At 41.6% G+C, this 21,645-nt stretch overlaps 1 protein-coding gene across 3 annotated transcripts; it reads right to left on the reverse strand.

The window, feature by feature from the left end:
- Positions 1–800: 800 nt before the first annotated feature.
- On the reverse strand, positions 801–17,131 carry LOC139580792 (WD repeat domain phosphoinositide-interacting protein 3). Of its 3 annotated transcripts, none has more exons than XM_071409806.1 (11): positions 17,027–17,131; positions 12,920–12,994; positions 12,657–12,686; positions 11,996–12,097; positions 11,665–11,752; positions 9,435–9,529; positions 8,862–9,052; positions 8,635–8,720; positions 7,154–7,255; positions 6,688–6,809; positions 801–4,806 (listed from the first exon to the last, which is right to left on the reverse strand). In XM_071409806.1, exons 2-11 carry the CDS (start codon positions 12,975–12,977, stop codon positions 4,700–4,702), a joined length of 981 nt encoding a protein of 326 aa, XP_071265907.1. In that variant the 5' UTR covers positions 12,978–12,994; positions 17,027–17,131; the 3' UTR covers positions 801–4,699. The 3 variants fall into 3 exon arrangements, with proteins under 3 accessions (XP_071265907.1, XP_071265905.1, XP_071265906.1); XM_071409804.1 differs by lacking the exon at positions 17,027–17,131 and adding an exon at positions 15,442–15,657; XM_071409805.1 differs by lacking the exons at positions 12,657–12,686; positions 17,027–17,131 and adding an exon at positions 15,442–15,657.
- Between the last annotated feature and the right edge of the window lie 4,514 nt (positions 17,132–21,645).

A 21,645-nucleotide genomic window follows, 5' to 3' on the forward strand; every position in this document is an offset into this window, starting at 1 on the left:
TAATGCAGTGGTCCTTTAGGGGCCCACGGTATGTTCTGTAACACTGGAGAGAAACAGCTGCTAAGCAGATAGTTGACATCTCTGCCTGGTGTTGAGATTAGGGAATACTAATCTAGTTCTAGGGAAGTAGGGAGGACAGTGCTGTTGATTGAGTCACCATGACACTGCAAGCTGCATTCCTGGGAGTTTAGTGTTCCAGGAAGTTACTACGGGCCAGATGTGTGGGAAACGGGGAGAACACTTTCTCTATGAAACAAGGCTGCATCTGAAAGGGCACCCTATTCATTATATAGTGCACTACTTTTGACCAGAGTCTATGGCCTTGGTTTAGAGTAGTGCACCGTATAGGGAGCCATTTGGATCTGGCAACAACCTTCCCCCACATGGAGCTCTCATGTAATGGATAACAGAACCAACTGGATCACTTATGTCCATATGCTGACATTTTAACTGCCTGAAAACCGTATCATTTACCATAGTACTACTACTACTTTAGAGCTGCAAACACGGGGTGGCAGGTAGCCTAGTGGTTAGTGTTGGACTAGTAACCGAAAGGTTGCAAGATCGAATCCCCGAGGTAAGGTAAACTCTGTTGTTCTGCCCCTGAACAAGGCAGTTTAACCCACTGTTCCTAGGCCGTCATTGAAAATAAGAATTTGTTCTGAACTGACTTGCCTAGTTAAATAAAAGGTCAAATAAAAAAACACTAAAAGGGATAAGAGCTGTCTTGGAGTTTATGGAGCAAGCATGTTTCCTTCTAAAGTAACCTTCACACACGAACAGATCACACTACCCCAAAATAAGTCACCTACACTACCTGATGTTTTATTCACACATTTAAATGCAGGATTTTACAATCATGTAGTGAGTGAATTCCACTTGCACAATCAGAGCAGAAAGCAACACATGAAATGCATTCAGAGTGGTTCCCATTGAACACAGAGAAATGTACATTGGTACAAAGTTAAGATTTAACGGAACAAATGACAAATACACTAAACAATACATTGTAAGGTCATGCACATGACCCAATAAGCTTGATGCCGATGCTGTGACAAACATAAGATGCGTTCTAAAGTTAATACTGCTTGTAGATCCACACATTAAGTCATATGTAGATTAGAATTTATGCTAGAAATTTGCTTAAGCTGACCATGGTGAACAAGCAGAAGAGTTCTCTCCATGGGCAAACTACACCAGCCAACTAAACCTCACCAGAAAGGAATGGGTGTACATTGTCACACAAAGAGAAGGTGGATTTTGGTTGAATTCAGATTGAAATTTAGGCCTAGATTCAATCAGATCAAGCGTCAACCTGCGATAGCAGACACACGCACAGTGGATGTTTTGACGGTGGAGCTGAGCCGGAGCCGTCAAACACTTTGAGCAGCTGCTCTTACGATCATTGTCACGAAGCCCACCGCTCCATTCACGATAGAAGTTCAGAACAGGAAAGTGTAGGCTATACACGCTCAAATGGAAAACTAAATCATGAGGATTTCTATCATCCTAATCAAGGCGTATTTCACATTCCACTGTTAGAACTTGTAAACCATGCAGCCAATGTTAATGTCCGCTTTAAGTATAATGGCAGGAGACGCTTGTGGATTTGACCGCTCTATCGCAGTCCCACCTCCGACACCGCCAAAACAACCACTATGCAGATGTCGGCTAAAGCGGATCTGATTGAATCGAGCCCTTAATCTTGAAATCATATATTTTTATGTAAGCAAAGGGTGTGGAAACTGTATTTTCTATTCACTGTGATCATGGCAGAACAGTCAATCAGTTCACACAATGACTTGGGAAGGCTTGGCTCTGGGAAAACGGTTGTATTAATTCATGAACGGATGTATGATAAACCTGAACGAAATTAAGCTTGTCTGTGAGTATCCGTTAAGAAGATGTACGTTATTCAAAATCTCATCGGAGACTGATCAAGTTTCTGAGTTTTGAGCTTTACATTGAGTTTTCATCCTAATCAAAGTACTTGGGCCTAGATTCAATCCGGACCACGGAAGAGCTGTATTATAGCGTGATTGACATTCATTTCCGATTGAACCGACATATGCAGCGTTTACCGTGAATGCAGTCTCTGCGAACACGGAAATCTTGCTTTTAAAAGGTTCATAGCCGAATAGGGGCAATCGGATTGAATCTAGCCCAAAATCAGTGTTTTTGGTTCGGCTTATAGGTACTAATTAGGAGTTGTAACTAATTCACCTCATCCTCATGTAGAGACTCGTACTGTAAAGAATATTGCACATACATACATACCACACACACAGCAACATGAAAATGGCAGGAAGAGTGAAACAATAACACTTGTTAATCAGAAAATGTCTTCTATTCTGTACAGTCTATGCAGTAAGTTACATATGTTCAGTCTGGCGTATTCATTGTGTTTATACAGTGAGTAAAAGCTAAACCTAGCTCTACCAGGGTGGTGTTTCACCAAGAGGAATCACTGAGGTTAACCAGATAACCACCGGAAATACTCTGAAAGCCTTTTAATATCAAGTTCATATAAAAATAGGAACTTTTAAACTGACTCAATTCTTCAACTGTATGAAGATTGAAATAAATATTTATTTCAAACTTTTCTTACCAACTCAATGGCCTTACCTTGTGAAATCCCACCCATGCAATTTGTATATATACACACAGTGCATTTGAAAAGTATTCAGACCCCTTGACTTTTTCCACATTTTGTGACATTACAGCTTTATTCCAAAATAGATTATCTCATTCCCCCTAAATCTACACACATTTTGCAAATGTATTAAAAATAAAACAAAATATCACATTTACATAAGTGTTCAGACCCTTTACTCAGTACTTTGTTGGCAGAGATTACAGCCTCAAGTCTTCTTGGATATGATGCTACAAGCTTGGCACACCTGTATTTGGGGAGTTTCTCCCATTCTTCTCTGCAGATCCTCTCAAGCTCTGTCAGGTTGGATGGGGAGCGTCGCTGCACAGCTATTTTCAGGTCTCTCCAGAGTTGTTCGATCAGGTTCAAGTCCGGGCTCTGGCTGGGCCACTCAAGGATATTCAGAGACTTGTCCCGAAGCCAATTCTGCGTTGTCTTGGCTGTGTGCTTAGGGTCGTTGTCCTGTTGGAAGGTGAACCTTCTCCCCAGTCTGTCTTGAGCGTTCTGGAGCAGGTTTTCATCAAGGATCTCTCTGTACTTTGCTCCATTCATCTTTCCTTCGATCCTGACTAGTCTCCCTGTCCCTGCCACTGAAAAACATCCCCACAGCATGATGCTGCCACCACCATGCTTCACCATTGGGATGGTGCCTGGTTTTATCCAGATGTGACACTTGCCATTCAGACCAAAGAGTTCAATCTTGGTTTCATCAGACCAGAAAATCTTGTGCCTTTAGGCAAACTCCAAGCGGGCTGTCATGTGCCTTTTACTGAAGAGTGGCTTCCGTCTGGCCACTCTACCATAAAGACCTGATTGGTGGAGTGCTGCAGAGATGGTTGTCTTCTGGAAGGTTTTCCCATCTCCACAGAGGAGCCCTGTCAGAGTGACCATCAGGTTCTTAGTCACCTCCCTGACCAAGGCCCTTTTCACCCGATTGCTCAGTCTGTCCGGGCAGCCAGCTCTAGGAAGAGTCTTGGTGGTTCCAAACTTCTTCCATTTAAGAATGATGGAGGCTACTGTGTTCTTGGGACCTTCAATGCAGCAGAAATGTGTTGGTACTCTTCCTCAGATCTGTGCCTCGACACAATCCTGTCTCAGAGTTCTACAAACAATTCCATCGACCTCATGGCTTGGTTTTTGCTGACATGCACCCTCAACTGTGGGACAATATATAAAACAGGTGTGTGCCTTTCCAAATCATGTCCAATCATTTGAATTTACCACAGGTGGACTCCAATAAAGTTGTAGAAACAGCTCAAGGATGATCAATGGAACCAGCATGCACCTGAGCTTGATTGAGTCTCATAGCAAAGGGTCTGAATACCTATGTAAATAAGGTATTTCTAAAAACCTGTTTTCACTTTGTCATTATGGGGTATTGTGTGTAGATTATAATATGGGAAAAAATTATTTAATACATTTTAGTATAAGGCTGTAACGTAACAAGATATAGAAAAAGTGAAGGGGTCTGAAAACTTTCTGAATGCACTCTGTATATATGTGAGTATATACACACACTCCACTCTCGATTCAGCTCAGAGGCACTCCCTATAGTTAGATTAGGTGGTGTTAGTTGACAATATTTGTTTTCTATGCATCTACCTATTAGAATCAACGCTATACACCTTTAAAAAATAACCGCCTGATCATCGTACATTTCACGGAAGACATCTTTAAAAAGAAAGTCTCCCTCTTTCGTCCTCGGACTAGCAGGACAAGGAGGCCCAGGTGACATCTGTTAGAGTGTTCTCGTCCCCCTGTCTTTCTGTAGTTGTACAGGGAGTCTTTAAGTAGGTTGTCAGAGGGCACTCAGTCCTGATTTCTCTCGGTCCATCTTTCATTCCTCTGTTGTTTCCGAGATGGTGTCTCTCTCACCTTCCCTCTGACGCTCCTCCATGTAGAGTCCATCAGCGCTGGGTGAGCAGAGACATCATCTCCTCCTCCTTTTCCTCCTTCTGTCCATCCCCCTCGTCCTCCTGCTCCAGAAAATAAACCCATCCGCCATGTACACGTCTGTCCGTTTGCAGGAGGTGGTAGGGTGAAAGGTCAGATCTTCTCGTCTGTCATCTCCAGGAACTGTGCGTAGACGTCTCGGGAACACTCCCCCTTCTGATTGAACAGGAACTTGTAGTAGCTGCCATCAGCACAAATGGCTGAGGAGAGAGAGAGAGGTCACAATAAGAGACCAAAATAAACTTTTTTTATAGAAAAGTATCCATAAATTGAACACAGTTTCCCGCTCAGTTTAAAATGAGTCAATGGTGTCAACAATAAAACAATCAAATAAGTGGTGTCAAGTCAACAATAATATACACTACCAGTCAAAAGTTTGGACACACCTACTCATTCAAGGGCTTTTCTTTATTTTTCCTATTTTCTACATTGTAGAATAATAGTGAAGACGTCAAAACTATGAAATAACACATATGGAATCATGTTGTAACCAAAAAAAGTGTAAAAACTAAAAAATATATTTTCGATACTTCAAAATAGCCACCCTTTGCCTTGATGACAGCTTTGCACAGTCTTGGCATTCTCTCAACCAGCTTCACCTAGAATGCTTTTCCAACAGTCTTGAAGGAGTTCCCACATTTGCGGAGCAATTGTTGGCTGCTTGTCCTTCACTCTGCAGTCCAACTCATCCCAAACCATCTCAATTGGGTTGAGGTTGGGTGATTGTGGAGGCCAGGTCATCTGATGCAGCACTCCATCCCTCTCCTTGGTCAAATAGCCCTTACACAGCCTGAAGGTGTGTTGGGTCATTGTCCTGTCGAAAATCAGTTGAAAGTCCAACAAAGCGCAAATCAGATGGGATGGCGTATCGCTGCAGAATGCTGTGGTAGCCATGCTGGTTAAGTGTGCCTTGAATTCTAAATAAATCACTGACAGTGTCACCAGCAAAGTACTCCCACACCTCCTCCTCCATACTTCATGGTGGGAACCACACATGCAGAGATCATCTGTTCACCTACTTTGCATCTCACAAAAGACACGGCGGTTGGAATCAAAAATCTGGACTCAGCGGACCAAAAAACAGATTTCCACTGGTCTAATATCCATTGCTCGTGTTTCTTGGCCCAAGCAAGTCTCTTCTTCTTATTGGTGTCCTTTAGTAGTGGTTTCTTTGCAGCAATATGACCATGAAGGCCTGATTCACACAGTCTCCTCTGAACAGTTGATGTTGAGATGTGTCTGTTACTTGAACTCTGAAGCATTTACTTGGGCTGCAATCTGAGGTGCAGGTAACTCTGATGAACTCATCCTCTGTAGCAGAGGTAACTCTGGGTCTTCCTTTCCTGTGGCGGTCCTCATGAGAGCCAGTTTCATCATAGCGCTTGATGGTTTTTGCGACTGTACTTGAAGAAACTTTCAAAGTTCTTGACATTTTCTGGATTGACTGACCTTCATGTCTTAAAGTAATGATGGACTGTCTTTTCTCTTTGCTTATTTGAGCTGTTCTTGCCATAATATGGACTTGGTCTTTTACCAAATAGGGCCATCATCTGTATACCACCACACTCTTGTCACAACAGAACTGATTGGCTGAAACGCATTAAGAAATTCCACAAATCAACGCACACCTGTTAATTAAAATGCATTCCAGGTGACTACCTCATGAAGCTGGTTGAGAGAATGCAAAGAGTGTGCAAAACTGACAAGGCAAAGGGTGGCTATTTTGAAGAATCTCAAAATGTAAAAAATATTTTGATTTGTTTAACACTTTTTTTTGGTTACTACATGATTTTATATATGTTATTCCATAGTTTTGATGTCGTCACTACTATTCTACAATGTAGAAAATAGTAAAAATCAAGCAAAACCCTGGAATGAGTAGGTGTGTCCAAACCTTTGACTGGTACTGTATGTGTCAATATGGAAGAAATGTCACTCTGAATCTGTCTATAAACACTTGGCAGGAAGTAGCTGGAGTATGTATAGCTCATGACTGCACTGGGCTCTGTTCCAGAGGTCTGCCAACACAAACAAGTACTCAGAGAGAGATACTACCTCGCATACACACACGCATTACTCACCTATGACAGAGTTGGGTTCTGTTCCGAAGGCACACACACACGGCGAGTTTGATGGAACCTGGAACTTGGAGAAGCTCCACTTGGAGCTGAAGTACTTAGGAAGGAAACTGGCCGAGGCTAAGCTAAGAATAAAAGGAAACAACAGATGATTCAGGGATGGGTTTGGAATTACAGGAAGCACTGGTAAGGATTCGAGAATGGGTTTGGAATGGTGGCTGGTTTAAAGATTAACATTGAAAAACAATGTGCTCATTTTGAAGTTAATCCTCCAAACAGGGTGTATATCCTAGAACAGTCAATAAGACAGCTCTCTCAAAAAGAGCTTCATCACCACTGCCACTCATCTCTGACCACATGTGCAACAAGGCACGACATACACTTTTGATCAATGTTGCAGAATTTGGACTTCGGTTAAGAGATCAAGTTGACAGTGCAGAGAAAGGTTAAATGTTTGGCTCAGACCGACCTGGACTGTTTGTTTCTCTTGGGGTCCTCTGCAGCGAATATGTGGACTGTACCGTGGTCACTAGACACACAGATGAGGGACGCATCCTGGTTGAAATTGATGCTGGGGAGGGGAAATAAGTTACCAAACAGGACTATCACAGCAACTTACTTACTAAATGTAGTTATCGTACCTAGCAACCTTAAAACAGGTACACTAACTGTCAGTCACTCTGGATCAGAGCGTCTGCTAAATGACTAAAATGTAAACATTAAGCCGGGTGTACACTACACGATTTTGGCTACGATTTAGCTGTCCCATACAAGTTTGAGATCGGGGAGACAAAATCACCATGTCGTTGCCTACTCGGGGCACGCGACCGTCATCGATGCTTGTTTAATGTGAGCGGGTCAAAGACGCAATCTGAAGGCTACCGACCTCGTCTCTGAACAGTTTCAGACGTCCTTATATTTTCAGACATGTCGTAATCAAATTTTACACGTGATTAGCAGATGTTATTGCGGGTGTACCGAATTGCTTGTGCTTCTAGCTCCGACAGTGCAGTAATATCTAAAGAAATTACACAACATATACCCAATACACACAACTCTAAGTAAGAATGAATTAAGACTATATACATATGGACGAGCAATGTCAGAGCGGAACAGACAAAGATACAGTAGAATAGTATAGACTACACTATATACATATGAGAGGAGTAATGCCAAGTATGTAAACATTATTAAAGTGACTAAGATACCGTAGAATAGTATAGAATACAGTATATACATATGAGATGAGTAATGCCAGATATGTTCACATTATTAAAGTGACTAGTGTTCCATTCCTTAAAGTGGCCAGTGATTTCTAGTCTATGCCTATAGGCAGCAGCCTCTGTGTTAGTGATGGCTGTTTAGCAGTCTGATGGCCTTGAGATAGAAGCTGTTTTTCAGTCTCTCAGTCCCAGCTTTGATGCACCTGTACTGACCTCGCCTTCTGGATGAGAGCTCACCAGAGAAGAAGCCAGTGAGATGATGACGTTGTTTTGCACCACCCAGAATGTGTACTCTCAAGCAGAGCGATGACTACTACTAGTATGCATTTGTACTCGCCTTTACTAAAAGCCAAAGTGTCAAATCGCTACAGCTCTGAAGTTCACAAGCAATGTTATTCAATTCAAAATGTTAGCTCGATATTTCAACTCTGTATGGCAAGCGTGAATGTCTGACTGAACGTTTTTGAGGCTGCTTTGAGCCACAGTTCGTAGCTACGTTAAATCTAACCACATCATTGTTTTCGCGAGACAGCGCGGGAGCGAGAAACCTCAAGACCAAGCCACATGGTTTAGTGTGCCCACCACTATGTTGGCAACACAAAAAAACTAAAGGAAAGACGGTTGTTTAATGTCAGGATTTAGAAAGTCGTGTAGCGTCCACCCGGCTTTAGGGCATTTCTCACATCTAACTCCAGATGAAGAAAAGACCCAGGTTGGTTGTTCTCACCAGTAGATGTTAGCAGCCTGTGACCCTCGCCTCAACTCCTGAATCAGGTGGCCTGCCATGGTGTCAAATATTCTGATCAGGGTCCCCTGGAGAGAAGTAAACAAAGGCACCGAGACACAGCGTTGGGAGTTGGTCACCCCTAATCTACAAGCAACAAGGACAACCAATGCTAGATCTAAAAGGCTTAAGGCACTGTCTAAGCCCAGGAGTAGTGTTAAAAGGGTTACTTTCTCAGAGGCAGTGGCTATCCTGGTTCCCTGTAGGTTGAGGGCGATGCAGCACAGCGCCCCCTCGTGGGCGGGGATGTCCACTGGAGGCTTCTCTGTGTTGGCAAGGTCTACGATCTGCACGTGCCCAGAGTGGGTCCCCGGGAACGCCAGCAGAGAGTTGTTACTATTGGGACAGAGCACACACAGACCTGGGGGAGGAGGGAGAGAAGTTATGGATACAGTCATGGAGAGAGAAAGAGAGAGACAGAGAGAGCAAGAGAGAGAGAGAGGAAAGAAAAGAGGAGAGCAAGAGAGAGAGACAGAGCGAATGTGTCGATGGCTACACATTACAACCATGTAACACTCTTGTGAGGGTTGTGTGTTTACATCAATTATGAGTGTGTCCAATATATTTAGCGGAGAGAAAGGGAGAGAGAGAGAGAAGCTAGGACACATTACAACTATTTAACATTCTTGTGAAAATGGTTTGTTTACTTAAATGATGGGCGTGTCTAATGCATCTAGCAGGCTGGATAGGAATCAGAGAGCTGCAGTAGACAGTAGCTGGACTGTCTGTGTAGTAGTACTGACCTTTGGGGTTATAGCAGGTCTCAAACACATGCAGCTGATGAGGGTTGTGGGTGAACGTGAACACTTTGATCATAGAGTCCAGGACCACCACGATCCTGAGGACATCAGAGAGATGCAAACATTAGGCTCAAGACTGAGAAAAGGGAGAGATCTGGCCCACTAACATACAGCAAACTAATGGGGAAACATTGGTAAGAAAACATTTCACTACTCCTGACACCAACATATTACCTTCTGACATTCCCTTTAATGTTACCTAAAAGGTGAACATCTTAACATTCATTACTGTTCAAACAATTCCTGAGTAATAATAATTCAGCCATCTCAATGCACCAAGGAGCTATAATGTATACCATTACTGGATTATGACATAGTAACTGGTTGGAAACGATACAGTACTATGCAATTACTGCCAGTCTAACAGGTTCTGTGCCTAACATGCTGACCACACCGCTCACGTTAAGTGCGCGAGCGTTGCAAAATAAATGTACACATACAGGTCATCCAATCATTTCATCCAAACTGCTCGCTCGCGCCAACGAGCGTCTGCGTAGCTAGGCTCTAAAATAGAACTTGATTCTATTTTTGACGCATGACGCACTGCAAGTCCCGCCTCTCCCGTCTCCTCATTGGTTTTTAGGAGCATGTACCCACGTGAGTGATTGAAAGATGAACTGAGGGCCACACTCAGTCCAGTTGGTGGTGGTAATGCACCTTAAAGTTGGTTGCCAACCACCATATAAACTCCAGAGAAGAATCCTGAAGGAGGAGAGATTACTAGAAACTAACTCGGTTTACCCTTTATCTGTGTATTAATTGTCGGAGGACCTTGTGCATTTCAGGTAAAATAACAACCCAATGTTTATATCCCAGGACAAATTAGCTAGCAACAGCTAGCTAGCTAAATTACGTTTCGACCTGACCCCAAATTAATATAGTGCGTGTCCTGATCGCGTCTGGTGTGGATGGACAACATCAACAAGCGTGTGACGGCGCAGGCGTATTCCTGGTCTCGTCAGCTTTAAGAAGAGGGAGTACAACCCCAGCCAGTTATTACTGTACTCGTACCATCTCCACCCTCTCTGTGATGTAACTTAAGCTAAATGTCATATGATATCCTATTCCCTATCAGTTGTAGAAAACGTACCCAATTGTCATACTTCAGTAAAAGTAAGGATGAACCAGACTTGTGAAGGTCTACAATTTTTCTTCTGAGGTCTTGGCTGATTTCTTTTGATTTTCCCATGATGTCAAGCAAAGAGGCACTGAGTTTGAAGGTAGGCCTTGAAATACATCCACAGGTACACCTCCAATTGACTCAAATTATGTCAATTAGGCTATCAGAAGCTTCTAAAGCCATGACATCATTTTCTGGAATTTTCCAAGCTGTTTAAAGGCACAGTCAACTTAGTGTATCTAAACTTCTGACCCACTGGAATTGTGATACAGTGAATTATAAGTGAAATAATCTGTCTGTAAACAATTGTTGGAAAAATTACTTGTGACATGTACAAAGTAGATGTCCTAACCGACTTGCCAAAACAAGAAATTTGTGGAGTGGTTGAAAAACGAGTTTTAATGACTTCAACCTAAGTGTATGTAAACTTCGACTTCAACTGTAAGTATCAAAAGTAAATGTAATCGCTGAAATATACTGTATTAAAAGTAAAAGTATAAATAATTTCACATTCCTTATATTGTGTTTAGTGAGTCTGCCAGATCAGAGGCAGTAGGGATGACCAGGGATGTTCTCTTGATAAATGTGTGAATTAGACTATTTCCTGTACTGCTAAGCATTCAAAATGTAAGTAGTACTTTTGGGTGTCAGGGAAAATGTAAGGAGTAAAAAGTACATTATTTTCCTTAGGAATGTAGTGGAGTAAAAGTAGGCAAAAATATAAATAGTAAAGTAGATACCCCAAAAAACTACATAAGTAGTACTTTAAAGTATTTTTACTTAAGTACTTTACACCACTGTTTCCTATACAGTGCACTACAATACTTCCAACCAGATTGCTGTGTCATTGTGTCAAAATTCTCCTGAAGGAGCAGCCATTGATGATGAAATCAATCCCGGCAGTGTGAAACACAAAGATTGCATTCCTGGTTGGTCGTAAATGCTTCAAGAGGGAGTTAAAGTGGTACTAACTTCTTACTTCATTTGTACTGGCACGCAACACTGCTGATAGAGACACATTAAGGGAAGAAAAAGGGTGGGAAGTGTTCGTACCTGTCCCTTCGAAGCTTCACTGCTTTGACTTCAGTGGAGAACTCAATTTCTATAACCGTCTTTTTCTTCAGGTCATCCCAGATCATCACTAGAGGAAAGCATCAGAGGACATGGTGGGAATTACAACCGACAAGACCAACATGACATGATGACGTTTGTCTCTAGTGCCAGACCAATATAAGGAAATAACTAGATAAGGTCACTGTGATGGAAACGTCTATCACTAGGAGATCATTTTGGGGGTTCCAAAATATATTATTTCTAATGCTCATATTACATATGTGACGGAAAGTTCAACACAAGAACCACACACACACAGTAAACGCCATACCTTTGTTAGGTGGGTATTTTGGCTTTTTCCCTCCTCCAACCAGCGCTAGGTAGTTACACCTGAACAGCATCTCCACATGCCCGACCCCGCCCTCCATGAACTCTGGAAGACACATACAATCACCTCATTGGCCATTAAGCTGTCAATCTGGTGGGTGGCGAGTAAACTGAGCCAATGAGAATCAAGGGTGTCGCCTCAAAAACCACCACAATTATCCAAACCATTATTCCAATAAGATCTATAAATGTTACTAGAAAGATCCGTCCCTGATAAGAATTTAAATAGTTTTAATATCTCAAAGTTTTACTAAATAGCAAACAACTCCTCACTCCATCTGCATATTAAAGCAAACCTTTCCAGCATGCATGATGCATCACTGTAATAAAAATGACTGTAGTCCTGGTGTTATTTAGCCCCATATCAACAAAAGGCCATCCCTGGCCTATACTATAGGCTAATCCTTTCCCTACAGTACTAAAGACAGTGAGTAATTTCCTATTGTGACTTTGGACAGGTCATGTGAGGAGTCACATGTGCAGGGCTCAGTGGCGGAATGATTAACTTCCTCATATAGCCCTCCTCATCCAACCAGAGCACCAACCCAGCCACAGACAGACAGATCCATCTCATCTCACACACAGCAGGAGCAGGAAGGAAGTACCTTGGCTCTCGCTGTCACAATGCTGTGTCCCTGTGTGCAGCAGAATGGCCTCGATTTACTGCAAGCAATGCTAGTGACCCATTGAGTTTATTTACATATCAACAAAATGGCTACACAATAACTTTTGATTAACAGTAAACCGTGGAAAAAAGCACATTATGATGAATCATGATTATCAAAAAGGGTATGTTTGATACACTTCTAATTATGATGTTATGTTTCATATTTGCTGAAAACAGTAATCATTTTTTACATATATTTACCTTGTTTTTCTTTCTCTTTGAGTGGATCTGTGTTGTACACTCTAAACCCATTCTCCATTCCGCAAGCAAAGCATCCTGAAAGGAGCAGACAGACAGACAATACCAGTGGTTAAAACAACCCTGATCAAAGCTAGGTCCAAATTCACAGTGAATGAATAACCACAATATTTATCCATCTTCAAAGACATCACGATTATGAGGGAGATAAACTAAGGACAGTCTATGCTTCCAGTCAGGTTCTCTCTTTCCTATCAGATTTGGAGCATGTCCTACTACTCCAGTAACCTGAAGTTGCCTGCGAGGAATGCGCACACAGTGAACATTGAGCAGTGTTTGAATACTAGCTAACAGTCATTGCTTTGTTTGGAGGGAGACCCATTCATTCACTGCTCAGTGAAGAAAAGCTGACTAGGGCCACCCACCCACTCCTACACCCGACCCACACACACTGGTACCAAGCTTGTACCTGTCACATGTCTGTCTGCCTAGACTGTTATGAAATTGTACTATCTGATTCTGCATCTAAAATTATTTATATGTTATGAGTTTAAAAAGGAAGGTTTGTGGTGCACTTGACCAAGTTTGATGTGTAAAACATAATTAGTCTTTCCCCTGCCAAGTCTAGGGCTACACTCACTAACTAAACAATGGATCATCATACTCACAGCTTGAGCTAGCTTTTTATGTACAGTAATCTATTTAGTAGTATCTTAGCAGTTGTCAAACTAAAGTTCTAACCACAGATAAAGGGGGCAGGTCTAGATTTGTTATAACCATAATTTGTTCCATATAACGTTAAATATGTAGCTAAATTAGCTAGCTAGCTAACCATAGAGATAAAAAGTATAAAATGTTACAACCCTGCAAGGATATAGCTACTGTAACTGTAAATGAATAGATGTTTATTTGACGTTAGCCACAACATTAGCGCTATCTTGTGGAACAGTAGAACCCCCCCACAGCTGTATTTCCGGCTAGCTAACGTTTCGTTGTTAGCTGATGCTAGCGTATTATTAAAATCTAAACGTGAGAGCCCAACATATCCATGATATTTAGCTCTTAATATGATTAAAGAGCAGAGTTACAAGTAATACCATTTAGTTTGCTCAAATGATAATCCAATCACTTGTATTTCACAACAACTGAATATTGCTAACGTTAGCTAGACATAACTAACTAGCAAACTAGCTTAGGTGTAATGCTGCGTTCATAACCAAGTGGGAAGGTGGTATTTACCACATACGACTGACAACCCAAATTGAACGCCCCTCCTACTGGTAATTACTAGTGGGAAACTCGTCTATCATCTCTGAGCTCCACATGCTGACCTTACCTAGTCAGGAAATTACCTTGAACTGAATTTTTGGCAGGTTAAATAAAACATTATTTATAAAAAGCAATACATTAATACGTTTTTTGAACATATAAGTTTACAAGCATGACAGCTGTACTTTTAGTTTATGGTTGACACAGATTGTTGGCCATTAGCAAATCTGAGTTTATTAACGAGTCAAAGCACGTGAATGCATCCAACAGAGGGTTATCCAAGAAGCAGGTTTGAGGAGCTGGCGAGGTAACTTTGGTCAACTGAGTTCAACTCGGGATAACCGGCCATACGAAAGTGGATCACCTTTTAGCCAGGTAAACAAACCTGTTCCAGGGCAGGCTAACCCCATGCTAACTCCACTTACCCTGAATGAAATGACTGAGCTGTGAGTTGAGGAGCAATTAAATCAGATTCCCTCCCTCTTGCAAAGATTGCATCATCATTAAATATAGTTTTTGCCTTGGCAGCAACTAATGGGGATCATAATAAATACAAAGATGGCACCAGCGATAATAAGTAATAAAATAAAGACAGTGCTTCTAAATGTCTATTTCACACCATAGCCTGCTGAACTTGCAAGATAACTTTTATTTCATTTGTATTTAGGCACAAATGAAAATGTGGCACTGACTCACCCAATAATTGATATTTTAGCATTGTCTCAATGACGAGTTCGGCATTCGACTAGCCATGTGCGACATGTACAGGCAGTTACAAGCCTGCTAGAGTTAGCGGCAGGCGGAGGTGCAATATCCACCGTCGTAGTATGGATGAATCCTGAGCTGGAATGTGAAGCTAACTGAAATGAGTTAGCTTTAGGAAACTCTGAATGGCGCATATTAGTGCTAGAGGCATCACTACAGACCCTGGTTCGATTCCAGGCTGTATCACAACCGGCCGTGATTCAGAGTCCCATAGGGCGGCGCACAATTGGCCCAGTGTCGTTAGGATTTGGCCGGGGTAGGGCGTCATTGTAAATAATAATTTGTTCTTAACTGACTTGCCTAGTTAAATAAAGGTAAAAAAAATGTTTAAAGTAGATCTAGCTTGCTTTCCGACGTCACAACTGGTAATAACCACCTTCCCACTTGGTTATGAATGCAGCATTACAGCCCAGCCTCAAAACGTCGTTAGCATGGCATCGACGACAGAACTGGCAACCAAAGAAGATTTCGATGAAGAAACAATTTCTCACCGTGATCCTGGTTGAATCCCGCGTACAGTAGTCCGTTCCCATGTGCGTTTGATGGTAGTAAATTCATTATTTCGATCAGATAATCACAGTCGTACGTTAGACAATTTTTCACAGAATGCTAGCTAGCTACCATTTCTCCTGTGCCAGACAGCCAGTTAGGAAAAACAACACAGCTCTTGGTTCATCCAGGACGCTCAAAAGAGCACCGAGTGATCGAGTGTGAGTTTCATCAAAGATGGTGGATAAATGAAGATAGTTCAATCAGGCCGTTTACCGTTGTCTGCTTAAGGGGATGGCACTCCCATAGACACCAATGCGATAGCAGTCAGCTTTCAGAGGTTCTCAAAGTTGGGAGAGGTCCGTGGAGGTACGGCCATATCTCAAAATATGTTTTACATGTAAATTTTTTTATGAATAATACTAACAACAGATTAAACTACTTTTGGCCAAGGGATCCATGGAATAAGTTTAACGTGTGTAATAGAGACCCACAGTGGAGGTGTCATAATTCCCATAAAATCTAGCAGTTAAACAGGAAAATGGTTTCAATCGTTTTTCCACCATTAATTTTTCCCATAGGGGATTTTAGAAACACTTAAAATAAGGGCTGTGTTTTGTGTAGGCTTACCCTGGCGTGACGTTTTGATAACTGAGCAAATTTCTCTTGGACAAGGTAACTTTTATCAATATATTTGCCTGTAATTACCCACAAAAATGAAATGCTAATGTGGCTATCATACAGAAAGAAAGTACTACACACTCAAAGCCCAAGGTGGGAAAATCCTCCACACAGAGGCTTTGCTGGAGCTGTGGGATATGGTAAGCCCTGTTTGCTAGCTGCTAACAAGCTATGTTGGTTAGGTTAAAGATCTGTGGTTAACTAGATGCTTTTAAAAATTGTCTAGATATCCCCTGACTAGTTACGTGTACAACACATGTTACTATACTTACAAGTAAAAAGAAAATCAGCATAGGCTAGCATAATGGCCTTTTTAATTTTGACAACTCTGATTTAGCCAGCTAGTTAATGTTAGTTCACGGTTTGTGTAGTCATGATGTCAAATCAAATAAAGTTTTTGTCACATGCACCGAATACAACAGGTGTAAACCTTACAGTGAAATGCTTACTTACAGGCTCTAACCAATAGTGCAAAAAAAGGTATTAGGTGAACAATAGGTAAGTAAAGAAATGAAAAGACAGTGAAAAACAGTAGCGAGGCTATATACAGTAGCAAGGCTATATACAGTAGCGAGGCTATAAAAGTAGCGAGGCTACATACAGACACCGGTTAGTCAGACTGATTGAGGTAGTATGTAGATATGGTTAAAGTGACTATGCATATATGATGAACAGAGAGTAGCAGTAGCGTAAAGAGGTGGTGGTGGGTGGCGGGACACAATGCAGATAGCCCGGTTAGCCAATGTGCGGGAGCACTGGTTGGTCGGGCCAATTGAGGTCATATGTACATGAATGTATAGTTAAAGTGACTATGCATATATGATAAACAGAGAGTAGCAGCAGTGTAAAAGAGGGGTTGGGGGGGGGGGCACACAATGCAAATAGTCCGGGTAGCTATTTGATTACCTGTTCAGGAGTCTTATGGCTTGGGGGTTAAAACTGTTGAGAAGCCTTTTTGTCCTTGACTTGGCACTCTGGTACCGCTTGCCAGGATATAGCTAACGTGGTGTCGTTGGACTTCCCTGACAGGCGGCGACATGCTAGCGAATGTGCCTAACGTTAGTGATTAGCGCTAACTAGCTAATGTTAAATATTCACTAGTTATCATGTGGGGTCTGGGGAAAAGTCTGACCACACGAACAGTGAGCTAAGGTTAACTAGCTGGCTAGCTAGCTCACAAAGGACTTGTGGGCTCAATATTTTGACATAGAAAACAAATGGTTTTGTTCCACGAGTGCATCTGTTGTGCATGACTAATCAAATGACCTGTGAAGTCAGTTATCCTGTCTAGCCCCCCACATTCCACTGAAAATGTGGAAAAAATTCAAAAAAGAAATTCAAAAAATATTTTTTAGAAATATTTAACTTTCACACATTAACAAGTCCAATACAGCAAATGAAAGATCTTGAAATGAAAGATCTTGACAGCAAATGAAAGATCTTGTGAATCCAGCCAACATGTCCGATTTTTTAAAATGTTTTACAGCGAAAACACCACGTATATTTATGTTAGCTCACCACCAAATAAAAAAAGCACAGACATTTCTTTCACAGCACAGGTAGCTTGCACAAAACCCCCAAATAGAGATAGAATTAGTCACTAACCAAGAAACAACTTCATCAGATGACAGTCTTATAACATGTTATACAATAAATCTATGTTTTGTTCGAAAAATGTGCATATTTCAGGTATAAATCATAGTTTTACATTGCAGCTACAATCACAAATAGCACCGAAGCAGCAAGAATAACTACAGAGAGCAACGTGAAATACCTAAATACTCATCATAAAACATTTATGAAAAATACATGGTGTACAGCAAATGAAAGATAAACATCTTGTGAATCCAGCCAATATTTCAGATTTTTTAAGTGTTTTACAGCGAAAACACAATATAGCATTATATTAGCGTACCACAATAGCCAACCACACAACCGCATTCATTCACCGCAAAGGTAGCGATCGCAAAAAAACAGCAAAAGATATAAAATTATTCACTAACGTTGACAACCTTCATCAGATGACAGTCCTATAACATCATGTTACACAATACATATATGTTTAGTTCGAAAATGTGCATATTTAGTGGTACAAATCGTGGTTTTACAATGTGAATACGTAGCCAAACTGCACAAAATTATCCGGATATATTTCTGACACTCACCTAATCTAATCAAAGAACTCATCATAAACTTTACTAAAAAATACATGTTGTACAGCAAATGAAAGATACACTAGTTCTTAATGCAATCGCCGTGTTAGAATTCTAAAAATAACTTTAGTACGACATACAGCTTACGTTATAGCGAGACAGCGCCTGCAATGAGGGCGGAAAATAGTACTAAACATTTTCCACAGAAATACGAAATAACATCATAAATGGTTCCTACTTTTGCTGAGCTTCCATCAGAATGTTGTACAAGGAGTCCTTTGTCCAGAATAAATCGTTGTTTAGTTTTAGAATGTCCTCTTCTCCTGTCGAATTAGCAACCAAAGCTAGCCAAGTGGCGCGAAGTTGTCCATCTTCACCAAACGCAGAGAACGGAAAACGCCAAAACTCCCGATAAACGTTAAATAATCTGATAAAACTATATTGAAAAAACATACTTTACGATGATATTATCACATGTATCAAATAAAATCAAAGCCGGAGATATTAGCCGTCTATACCGAAAGCTTTTCAGAAGGCAATCCAGGGTTCCTTCCCGCGCCTTGCTGAACAAAGGAAATTTGGGGTCACGTCATTCCAAGAGCTCTTGTTCGACCTCAGATCAAGCTAGACACCCCATTCCACCTCCCACTGCCTCTTGACATCTAGTGGAAGGCGTGTATATCCATAGATTTCAAGCAAATGAATAGGAAGGCCCTGGAACAGAGCCTCGATTTCAGATTTTTCACTTCCTGACAGGAAGTTTGCTGCAAAATGAGTTCTGTTTTACTCACAGATATAATTCAAACGGTTTTAGAAACTTGAGAGTGTTTTCTATCCAATAGTAATAATAATATGCATATTGTACGATCTAGAATAGAGTACGAGGCCGTTTAAATTGGGCACGATTTTTTCCCAAAGTGAAAACAGCGCCCCCCTATCCCAAAGAAGATTTATACATGTCAGCAGGGATGGATTAAGCTAGCCCGAGTCCAGTACTTTTCACACTGGGCTAGTAGACAATCTGCCAAACTAGACTGACATAGCAGTGACATTTTCACATGCCACAGATTTAGGACTTGAATGTTACCCGGGCTAGTAGAAATCTTGGTCTGCTGGACAGTGCCCAAAATGTTATGTTCCATCCCTGCATGTCAGTCCCTTTCATACAACCTCCCTTATCACTGTTGGTCCTCCTCAGTGACCTCACGGCTGAGGGTTTTAACTTTCCTCTTGAGAATCAGAATCAGAAATACAGTAGTATACAGTACCAGTCAAACGTTTGGACACACCTACTCATTCAAGGGTTTTTCTTTATTTTTACTATTTTCTAAATTGCTTAATAATAGTGAAGACATCAAAACTATGAAATAACAATATGGAATCGTGTAGTAATCAAAAAAGTGTTCAACATATTTTAGATTCGTCTAAAATATGTTGAGAGAATGCCAAGAGTGTGCAAAGCTGTCATCAAGTCAAAGGGTGGCTACTTTGAATAATCTCAAATACAAAATATATTTTGATTTAACACTTTTTTGGTCACTACAAGTCTGTGGGTTATTGTATTTTAATATACTGTACATGTTACCATTTTAGGAATCAACTTAGCTAGCTAGTAAAAGTAATTTTTCTTTTTTTTTTCTTTCAGATGGGCAGACCGTGTCTGCAGCTGCCGTTTTCCGGTGGGAAAAAGAAATGGCCATGTATTTACTAGGAAAGGAAGCTCATCCACCATGGCAGAAGAGGAAAGGCCAGACTGTTGAATGGGGAACAAGAACAAACAATGAGGCATGAGGATTGGGTGTTGAGGGACCACTTGCCACATTCTCCAATGTGTGCTTATGTTATGATAATCAATGTGTTTTCTGTCCAGATAAAGATGATGATACAGCATTGAAAAAGACCTACCACTGACCAAATGTTTTGTTTATCAGTCCAACAGGAGTGCATCCCTCAGACCATCCAGTGCATGGACATCTTAGGCCAGTGTGATCCGAGCGTCCAGTTGTAGAGACTACAGCACATTGCCTCTGTGGACGGACAAGCCAATAACTCATCAAATATGATACAATATTGTGTAAAACATTGAATTTGTAGATGCATCTAGGGCTGTGGCGGTCACAGTAATTTACTGTTAATTAACATAAACACATTTAGCATCTCCTGGCTACACAAGCCACTGATGCAGACCTTTGGAACATCTACATTTTAAAAAGTCTAATAAATCCATGTAATATAGCCTACACCTTCACAATAAATCCATGATTTATATTAGACAGGTCTAAAGAAGCATGATATTAGCATCGAACAGCCCCCGTGATATGCAACTTTTCAGGGAAGCTAGAAACCAATATACACAGGCAGTTAGAAAAGCCAAGGCTAGCTTTTTCAAGCAGAAATTTGCTTCCTGCAACACAAACTCAAAAAAGTTCTGGGACACTGTAAAGTCCATGGAGAATAAGAACACCTCCTCCCAGCTGCCCACTGCGCTGAGGACAGGAAACACTGTCACCACCGATAAATCCACTATAATTGAGAATTTCAATAAGCATTTTTCTACGGCTGGCTATGCTTTCCACCTGGCTACCCCTACCCCGGTCAACAGCACTGCACCCCCCACAGCAACTCACCCAAGCCTTCCCCATTTCTCCTTCTCCCAAATCCAGTCAGCTGATGTTCTGAAAGAGCTGCAAAATTTGGACCCCTACAAATCAGCCGGGCTAGACAATCTGGACCCTTTATTTCTAAAATGATCTGCCGAAATTGTTGCAACCGCTATTACTAGCCTGTTCAACCTCTCTTTTGTGTCGTCTGAGATTCCCAAAGATTGGAAAGCAGCTGCGGTCATCCCCCTCTTCAAAGGGGGGGACACTCTTGACCCAAACTGCTACAGACCTATATCTATCCTACCCTGCCTTTCTAAGGTCTTCGAAAGCCAAGTCAGCAAACAGATTACCGACCATTTCGAATCCCACCATACCTTCTCTGGTTTCAGAGCTGGTCATGGGTGCACCTCAGCCACGCTCAAGGTCCTAAACGATATCTTAACCGCCATCGATAAGAAACAATACTGTGCAGCCGTATTCATTGACCTGGCCAAGACTTTCGACTCTGTCAATCACCACATCCTCATCGGCAGACTCGATAGCCTTGGTTTCTCAAATGATTGCCTCGCCTGGTTCACCAACTACTTCTCTGATAGAGTTCAGTGTGTCAAATCGGAGGGCCTGTTGTCCGGGCCTCTGGCAGTCTCTATGGGGGTGCCACAGGGTTCAATTCTTACCCGTCGCCAAACCCACTGGCTCCAGGTCATCTACAAGACCCTGCTACGTAAAGTCCCCCCTTATCTCAGCTCACTGGTCACCATAGCAGCAC

The sequence above is a fragment of the Salvelinus alpinus genome, chromosome 7, assembly GCF_045679555.1.
Source record: "Salvelinus alpinus chromosome 7, SLU_Salpinus.1, whole genome shotgun sequence".
Taxonomy (NCBI): domain Eukaryota; kingdom Metazoa; phylum Chordata; class Actinopteri; order Salmoniformes; family Salmonidae; genus Salvelinus; species Salvelinus alpinus.